The sequence below is a fragment of the Belonocnema kinseyi genome, chromosome 4, assembly GCF_010883055.1.
Source record: "Belonocnema kinseyi isolate 2016_QV_RU_SX_M_011 chromosome 4, B_treatae_v1, whole genome shotgun sequence".
In the NCBI taxonomy this organism is placed as follows: Eukaryota; Metazoa; Arthropoda; class Insecta; order Hymenoptera; family Cynipidae; genus Belonocnema; species Belonocnema kinseyi.
The window spans coordinates 10,128,866-10,139,172 of record NC_046660.1 but is presented as its reverse complement, the minus strand read 5'-3'; the positions used below and the strand labels follow the sequence as shown (position 1 = coordinate 10,139,172).

General features: G+C 22.1%; 1 protein-coding gene across 1 annotated transcript in view; it reads right to left on the bottom strand.

Annotated features, from left to right (window-relative positions):
* Positions 1-14: 14 nt before the first annotated feature.
* LOC117171510 (SET and MYND domain-containing protein 5) overlaps positions 15-10,307 on the bottom strand; it is a 36,553-nt gene continuing 26,260 nt past the window's right edge. The window contains exons 4-5 of the mRNA XM_033358881.1: positions 4,859-5,036; positions 15-359 (exon numbers count right to left, since the gene is read on the bottom strand). Of these exons, the coding sequence (XP_033214772.1) occupies positions 25-359; positions 4,859-5,036 (513 nt within the window). The 3' untranslated portion in view covers positions 15-24. The remainder of the gene's footprint in view (positions 360-4,858; positions 5,037-10,307) is intronic.

Sequence of the window (10,307 nt, the reverse complement as noted above, 5' to 3'; positions counted from 1 at the left end):
TGAAAATTGACATAATTTTGTGATTTAATCAGACATATCCTCGTCAGAATATTCTTCTGAATCTGATGTGAGATCAGGATCATCAGATTGCGAGAGACATTTGTTACACTGGCAAATAAACAAATATAGTGAACTTAAAACCTTTTGTCGTGAGTGTCTGCTTCTTTCTAAAAGACACTCGTCCAGATAGGCAATGCAAATCTCCTCTTCCGGCTGAATCTCTCGAGTGGCTTTCACCACCAAAGTGCTGTTTGAATGAGGCAACTCGACAACGGCATTTGGATCACAGCTGTGGTTTATTGTCGACTGTAAACTGTAGAGACCAGTGCCCTCGTTATTGAGAAATGACAAGCCAACAGCTGGAAGGAAACAATGTTATTTATTTTAAGACTCAATACGAAAAGTCGAGTCGAAAATCAGTCATCACAGTACCTATTGTCGTGAAAAAAAAGGTGAATAGGTGACATTTTTTTCTAAAATAAATGGCAAATGGGTGATAAAAAAATGTTAAATGAGACAAAAAAAACAATTTGTAATTTGTGGTCAACTGGAAGAAAATTGAGTATTTGCATATCCACTGAAAACTTATTTTCAAAACAAAAAAAAAAAAACTATTTTTTTACAAAACCATTCAATTTTTTACCACATAGTTAAATCCGTTACCAAATTGTTGACTTTTCAAGCAAAAAAGATTAATAGTCTGCATTTTTAAACCATAAAAGTTCAATTTTTAAACAAAAAATTATGTGGATGAATTTCTATTGAGAAAAATTAATTTTCAATTTAAACAAAACAAAAAATGAATTTTCTACAAGAAATTTGAATTTTGCACCAAATAGTTGAATTTTATAACAAATTGTTGAATTTTCAAGCAAAAAAAATGAAAAGTCTGCATTTTTAAACCATAAAAGTTCACTTTTTAATCAAAAAATGAAGTAGATGAATTTTTATTGAGAAAAATTAGTTTTCAATTAAAACAACAACAATAAAGAAGAACAATAAAAAAGAACAACTAAGAAGTTGTATTTTTAACCAAAAAGAGATGAAATTTCTACCAAAAAACGAATTTTCTATCAAGAAAAATTTTCCAGTCAAGAATTGAAAAAAAATGTTAACCAAATTGAGGAATTTTCGACAAAAAAGATTAATGTGTAATGAAAAATGTCATAGTTGATATTTCCAAAACAAAATTTAAATTAAAAACAGTTAGATTTTACCAAAAAGTATATATTTTCAATATGACCTGATTTTGACAAAAAAAAAATGGATTTTCTACAAAAAAAAAATAGGATTTTTAAACAAAACAGATAATTTTTTAACCAAACTGATGAATTTTTAACAAAAAATACTAGTGCGTATTAAAAAATGTTATAATTGATATTTCCAGAACAAAATTTAAATTAAAAATTAAAAACAGTTAGATTTGACCAAAAAGTATATATTTTATACATGACTTGATTTTGACAAAAACAAAAAATTCATGTTCTATCAGGAAAAGACGAATTTCCCAACAAAACACATAATTTTTTAACCAAAATGTTGAATTTTTAAACTAAAAAATTAAGTGGCAGAATTTCTATAGAGAAAAAGTAATTTTCAATTTAAACAAAACAAAAAATGAATTTTCTACAAGAAATTTGAATTTTGCACCAAATAGTTGAATTTTATAACAAATTGTTGAATTTTCAAGCAAAAAAAATGAAAAGTCTGCATTTTTAAACCATAAAAGTTCACTTTTTAATCAAAAAATGAAGTAGATGAATTTTTATTGAGAAAAATTAATTTTCAATTAAAACAACAACAATAAAGAAGAACAATAAAAAAGAACAACTAAGAAGTTGTATTTTTAACCAAAAAGAGATTAAATTTCTACCAAAAAACGAATTTTCTATCAAGAAAAATGTTCCAGTCAAGAATTGAAAAAAAATGTTAACCAAATTGAGGAATTTTCGACAAAACAGATTAATGTGTATCGAAAAATGTCATAGTTGATATTTCTAAAACAAAATTTAAATTAAAAACAGTTAGATTTGACGAAAAAAAAATATTTTCTACATGACCTGATTTTGTCCAAAAAAATATGATTTTTAAACAAAATACATAATTTTTTAACCCGACTGTTGAATTTTCAACAAAAAAAAACTAGTGCATATCAAAAAATGTTATAATTGACATTTACAGAACAAAATTTAAATTAAAAATTAAAAACAGTTAGATTTTACCAAAAAGTGTATATTTTCTACATGACTTGATTTTGACAACAAAAAATTCATTTTCTATTAGAAAAAGACCAATTGTCCAACAAAACACATAATTTTTTAACCAAAAAAATTAAGTGGATGAATTCCAATTGAGAAAAATTAATTTTCAATTAAAACAACAACAATAAAAATTAATTTTCTACAAAAAAGTTGCATTTTGTACCAAATAGTTCAATTTTATACCAAATTTTTTAATTTTCAACAAAATAGTTTTATCCATAACCAAAACAGATAAATCTTCAACTAAAAAGTTGTATTTTTAACCAAAAAGAGATGAAATTTTTACCAAAAAATGAATTTTCTACTATGAAAAATTGTCCAGTCAAGAATTGAAAAAAGAAAAATGTTTACCAAATTGAGGAATTTTCGACAAAAAAGATTAATGTGTATCAAAAAATGTTATAGTTGATATTTCCAAAACAAAATAAAAACTAAAAACAGTTACATTTGACCAAAAAGTATATATTTTCTATATGACTTAATTTTGACAAAAAAAATTTATTTTCTACCAACAAAGACCAATTTTTCAACAAATCACATAATTTTTTAACCAAATTTTTGAAGTTTTAACCAAAAAATTAAGTAGATGAATTTCTATTGAGAAAAATTAAATTTTAATTAAAAAACAAAACAAAATTTTATAACAAATTTTATAATTTTTAGCCAATCATAAAAAAAAGGTTCACCAAATTGTTGAATTTTCAAAAAAAAAAAAAAAAGATTAATGTGTATCAAAAAATGTCACAGTTGATATTTCCACAACAAAAATTAAAATTAAAAACTAAAAACAGTTAGATATGACCAAAAAGTATATATTTTCTATATGACCTGATTTTGACCAAAAAAATGTAATTTCTACCAAAAAAGACGAATTTTCAACAAAACACATAATTTTTTAACCAAATTGTTGAATTTTCAAGAACAAAATATGAAGTCTGCATTTTTAAGTTATAAAAGTTCAATTTTTAAGCAAAAAATTAAGTGGATGAATTTCTATTGAGAAAACTTAATTTTCAAAAAACAAAAAAACAAAACAAAAATGAATTTTCTACAAAAAAGTTGAATTTTGTACCAAATAGTTGAACTTTATAACAAAATTTTTAATTTTCAGTCAAGAATGAAACAAAATTTTAACCAAATTGTTGAATTTTCCAAAAAAAAAAAAAAATTAATGTGTATCAACAAATGTTATAGTTGATATTTCCACAACAAAATTTTAATTAAAAATTAAAAACAGTTAGATAAGACCGAAAAAAATATATTTTCTACATGATTTAATTTTGACGTACAAAAAAATTGATTTTCTACCAAAAAAAAGACGAATTTTCAACAAAACAAATAATTTTTTAACCAAAAATGGAGTCAAATTTTCATTTAGAATCAATTTGAAATAAAAACAAAACTAAAACAAGTTTAATTTTATAGCAATTTGTAGAATTTTCAAACCAAAAGGCCTTATTCTCTGCCAAACAATTTAATTTTAAAAACGAGAACATGAAACTTTTTAACAAAATATTTTAATTTGAAGTTAAAAAAAACTATTTTACGGCAAAAAGAATTTGTTATTAAATTTTTTAATAAAAAAAATGAACTTTCAACTTAAATTATTAATCTTTACTGAAAAAAAATGAAATCTGAAAAAATTCGTTTAACTTTCAACCAAGGAGTAGAATTTTTAATGAATCATTTTTTTTTTTTTGGTTCAAAATTCTACTATTTGGTTACCAATCCTACTATTTAGTTAAAGATTCAACTCTTTTGGTGAAAATTAAAAGTCTTTTGTCAAAAAGTAATCGTTTTTGGTCGAAAATTGATACTTTTGTAGAAAATTCATATTTTTTTGTTGAATATTTATCCTTTGGTAGAAAAATCTTTTTTTTTTACTTGTAGAAAATTCACCTTTTATTATTGAGAGTTAATAATTTTTATTGGAAAGTCTACTATCATATTTTGGATGTTTAGTTCGAAATTTTACAAACTGGTTGAAAGTTTAATTATTTTATTGAAAATTCAACTAGTTTTTTAAAAAGTCACCTTTTTTGTTTAAAATTAATCTCTTGGTTCTAAGAATCTACTATTTGGTTGAAAATTGATGTTTTTCGATGGAAAAAAAAACAAGTTTTGGTTAAAAATTTATCTATTGGTTAAAAATTCTAATATTTGGTTGAAAGTTCAACGGTTTTGCTAAAAAGTCATCTTCTTTGGTTTAAAATTGATAATTTTTTATTTAAAGCTGATTATTTTTATTTTAAAATTCATCTAAATTCAACTATTTTCTTAAAAATTCATCTTTTTTATCAAAATTTCAACCGATTTGTTGAACACTTTTTTGTATAAAAATCCTTATTTGGTATCAAATTCATATTTTTTAGTTGAAAATCCATCTTCCTTGCTTCGAAATTAAACTGGCTTGTAAAATCTTCATCTTTTCAAATTTAAAATTTAAGATTGTCTTTGAAAATTTGTTCATTTGCTTCAAGATTCGTCGATTAGGAAACTGTGATAAAAAACTGTATTTGGTGTGCCAGTCGAAATTTTGACACTCTGTGATGACTGAACAATACAAAAAAAAAGAGAGAAGTGAAAAAGTAAAATACCATCGTCCATGTCTTTATAAATTCTGTCAATGAGCTCGTCAACTTGGATTCTTTGATCGTTGGATAAGTCGAGGGCAGATACATTGTTTACCCAACGACTAAATGCGCTCGTTCCAATTCCTTGTCCATTCACGCCAATCAAAGCCAATAAGCTTTTAAATCCATCGGGTGTAAACCACTGAAAGAAATTTTTATCAATTTATAAATTAATTTATAGTTATTTTAATTACACTATTTAAATTTCGTTCGGAAATTATTTTAATTAATAGAAAATTGCATTTTTTCGTTAACTTTTCGGTTGAAAATTCAACTCTTTTTTTTGAAAGTTTGTCTTTTTTATTTTAAAGTTTACCTACTTTAGTAGATATTAAATTTTTTTTGATAAAAATCCATCTGTGTTTGGTTAGAAATTAAGCTATTATATTATTTTCTTGAAAACTTAACTATTTCGTAGAAAATTTACTTTTTAAACTGCAAAATAAAGTTTTCAACTTTTATAAATTGTAGAGTTCAAAGATTCAGATTTAGTTCTAAAAATATAAATCCACGTTAACATTTTTAATGCTCTAAAGTCTAAATTGAAGAATCAATCAATTAATTAAAAAATTTACAAAATTGTATCATTTAAAGCAATTTTAAGCCACAAACGTTAAAAATTTAACGATTACATTTTTTTATAAACTAAACACTTTTTTAATTAAGAATTAAATGATTTATACTTTAAATGGTTAGAAAATCCTGAAAATCCTTCCAATTCTTATTCAAAAATCTTTCTAAATCTTTTTGAATAATCCCTGCAAATTATCCTTTCAAAGTTCTTAAAAAGCATTTAAATTTAAGTTTATAATCTTTTGAAAATCAAAATAAAAATCGTTAAAACACTTTAAAATCTTTTTAAAGAAATCTTTAAAATCATCTTTAAAATTATACCTATTCTTCCTAGTTCGGATTTTTGTCACCAGGTGGCGTATCGCAGTTTAACCATTCCTAAAAGAGGGGACAGGAAAGTGAACTCGGTTTTAGATGACAATACATCGATAAATCGTGTGTGGTGGTGTTCAAAAATTAGAAAAAATGTGCGGAAATTTTTTTTTATACCGAAAAAGACGAATTTTCAAAAAAAAAAACCTGAATTTTCAATGAAAAAAGATAACTTTGAATATTTTTAACCAAAATTATTAAAGACATTAGATAAGTTTTCAAGCAAAAAAAAAGGGAACTTTCAATTAAAATGGTGAATATTCAATAAAAAATTACTTTTGCCCAAATGAGTGAGTTTTCAACGAAGAAATTTTTTTTTTTTTAGCAAAAAACAAACGATTTTTCAACAAAATATATGTATTTTTAACTAAAAAAAGATCAATTTTCAACCAAAAATATAATATTTATATTTGCATTGAAGAGAATTAATTTTCAGTAAAAAAAAAATAATTTTCTACTAAAATGATGAATCTTCAACCAAAAATATTAATTTTCAACCAAAAAATTCGAATTTTCAACTGAAAATAAGACAAATTTTATATTTTAAACCGAAGGTAAAATAGAATATTTCTTTAGTAACCAAAATTAATTTTCATATGATAATGACGAATTTTCAAAGAAATAGTTTAATTTTAAACATAAAAATATAAATTAAAACAAACATTTCCGCTGAATCTTCACGAAAAAAGATGCATTCTTACCCCAATAGATGATTTATCAACTAAAAAGATGAATTTGAACTAAAATTATAAACTTTGTCTACAAAAGAAAATATTATTTGTGACAAATTGGTTAACCTTCTAATAAAAAAGATAAACTTTTACCAAAAAAAAATAAGTCTCTAACAAAATGTATGAATTTTCAACCAGAAAGATAAATTTTCTACAAAAAATAATAAATAGATTTTTAATGGAAATAATAAATATTTACCACAAAAACTGTATTTTTAAACAAATAGTTGAATTTCTAACCACAAAGATGAATTTCCAAACAAGAAGATTATTTTTCTATCTAAAAGACTAATTTTCAACAAAACAAATAAATGTTCAGTCACAAAAATATATTTTCTATTAAAAAAACACTAATTTTCAACTAAAAAGATGAATTTTTAAAAACGTACATTAATTTTCTACAAAAAAAATTTTTTGTTGACAAAATACATTAATTTTCATTCAAATGGTTAACTTTTTATCTAAAAAAGATAAATATTAAACAAAAAACCGAATAAATTAAGAAGATTAAATTTCTACAAAAAAAATTCTAATTTTCAATCAAAAAGATTAGATTTAAACCATAAACATTAATTTTCTACAAAATATATGAATTTTTAACCAAATAGTTGAATTTTAAACTAAAAAAAATTCAATTTCAACAAAAAATGGAACATGTTATTTTTTAGTTATGGAAATTATTTTCAACCATCAAAAAATTTCGATCAAAATCGTTCAGTTTTGAAAAAAGAAACAAAAAGTAATTGTTATAAAAAAATGAATTTTCAAGGAAATAGTTGAATTTTCAATCAAAGAAATAAATTTCTAATCAAGAATATTATTGTTTTACCAAAAAAGACGCATTTTCTACTAAAAAATGTATATGAATTTTCAACAAAATAGTTCAATTTTACAAAAGGAAAATTTCAAATCAAACATGAAATAATTAAAAATTCAGTTTAAAAAATGTTTTCCAACCAAAAAAAAATTTTCAAGAAAATAAATCAATTTCCAACGAAAGAAATACATTTTTAAGAAAAATGATGTATCTTTCACCCAAGAAAATGAGTTTTCAACTACCAACCCTAATCTTTTAGCAAAAAAATTAACCTCGGGAAAAATACATGAATTTTTAACCATATAATTTATTTTTAAACTATAAGATATCACTTTTCAACAAAATGTCGAATAATTAAATTTACATTTTAATCAAACAAAGAACGAGTTTTTTGACATATAAAAAAATGGAAATAGATAGGAAAAAAATCCATTTTAAAATTTCTTTTTTTAGTTCTAAAGTCACTTATTTTTATGAAAATTCGTCTTTTTAGGGAAAAATTAATCTTGTTGGTTGAACATTTATCTATTTTGTTAAAAATTCGTTTCTTAAATTAAAAATCAATTTTTTTTTTCAATTGAAAATTCACCTGTTTCATTTTTAGTTCGAAATTTATCTTTTTTAAGTGAACAATGAACATTGATGCACTTTGTTAAAATTAGTGTGTTTTGGTAGAAAATTTATCTTCTTGGTCACAATAGTTTTCTGAAAAACTAATTCTTGGTTTGATCAAAAATTCGTTTTTTAAACTTATTTTTAATTACTAAATTTATGGTTTTCATTTACAGTGTGTCTTTTTGGTGTGTATTTTTTTTTTGTAAAAATATTTACCTTTTTTGTTAGAAGTTGAACAAGTTGGTTAAAAATGCTTTTTTTTTGTAGAGAAAATTCATGATTTTCATTCAAATACATCTATTGGGTTAAAAATTAATCTTTGTTCTTGAAGATTTATCATTTTACTAAAAATTATTTTTAATTTATATTTTTAAATTGAACTATTTCGTTGAAAATTAATTTTCTTAACTGAAAATCTAAATTTTCCATTTATCGTTAAAAATTTATCTTTTTCAGTTGGAAATTCAGGTATTTTGTTAGAAAATCGTCTTTTTTTGGGTAGAAAATCAATCTTAAAATAGTTAAATTTTCAAAGAAATAGATGCATTTTCAACCAAAAAATAATAATTCTTAACAAAATACATCAAATTTTAACCAGAAAGTTAGATTTTCCATCAAAAAGATTAATTTTCTATACAAAAAGAACATTTTTCAACAAATTAAATAAATTTTCAACGAAATTGTTTGAACAATTGATGTGATTTTATTTTAATAATTGTTCATCTATATTTTTTTCGTTTTAAAGAGTTTTAACCAAATAGACGAATTTTTAAACTAAAAAATGTATATTTTTCACCAAAAATCGGACATTTTTTTAAAAAGGATTGATTTTCAGTAAAAAAAAATTTCTTCACCAAATAGTTTAACTTTCTATCAAAAAGTTAAATTTTTAACCAATTCGTTAAACTTTTGAATCAAAAATATGAATTTTCTAAAAAAAAAAGCAGTTGAACTTTTAACCAAATAGTTAAATTTTCAAAGAAATAGATGAATTTTCAACCAAAAAATAATAAGTGTTAACAAAATGTATAAATTTTTAACCAGAAAGTTCAATTTTTAATCACAAAGAATAATTTTCTACCGGAAAAGAATATTTTTCAATAAAATATACAAATTGTTAACCAAATAGATGAATTTTCATTTAAAAAAATTAATTTTTTCAAAAAGATTCATTTTCTAGCAAAAAAGAAATTTCTACAAATTAAATTAAATAGTTTTAAAATAAAATATTTGTAACAATTGATTTTATATTTTTTCTTTTTCAAAAGTTTGAACTAACGAGTTTAATTTTTAAACTGAAAAGTGTCTATTTTTCACAAAAAATGGAACATTTTTATTCAAGAGGATTAATTTTCAGTAAAAAAATAAATTTTCACAAAATAGTTTAATTTTGTATCAAAAAGTGGCATTTGAAACCAAGTAGTTAAATTTTTTAGCCGAAAATACGAATTTCTTAATAAATAAAAAAGTTGATTTTTTAACCGAACATTTAAATTTATAATGAAATAAATGAATATTTTTCCATAAAAGAATAATTTTTAACTAAATACATCATTTTAGCCAGAAAGTTGAATTTTTAATTTTTTTAAAAGTAATTTTATACTTGAAAAGAATATTTTTGAACAAAATACATACATTTTTAAGTATTTCATTAAAAATTCATTTTTTAGGGGATATATTCATAATTTTCGCTTAAATTTAATCTTTTTAGTTAAAAATTTACATTTTTTGTTCAAGATTCGACTTTTTTTTCTAGAAAATTATTCTCTTTTCTTGTAGTTTCACCTGTTCTGTTGGAAGTTGAATTATTTGGTTAAAAATTCCGTTTTTGGGATAAAGATTTATAATTTTCATTTAAAACGTATCTTTTTGGGTAGAAAATTTATCTTTCTTGATAAGAAAATGTATCTTTTTGGTTAGAAGTTCAACAATTTGGTTAAAAATTCCTTTTTTTGTAGAAAAAATTCCTAATTTTAATTGAAATTCATCTTTTTGGTCGAAAATTCATTTTTTAAGTTAAAGAATCATCAATTGGATTAAAAATTCACCTTTTGTCTTAAAGAATTTGTTGACCATTTTTTTCATTCATATTTTTTAGTTCAAAATTGAACTATTTCGTTAAAAATTCATCATTATCGATTTTGAAAATTATTTTTTTTACTAAAATTTACTATTTCACCATTAGTTTAAAATCTAAAATTTACCTTATTTTTAGTTGAAAATTCGACTTTCTTGGTAGAAAATTAATCTTTTTCGTTGAAGATTCATCATTTTAGTAGAAAATAAAAGTTTTTTCTTTGAAAAT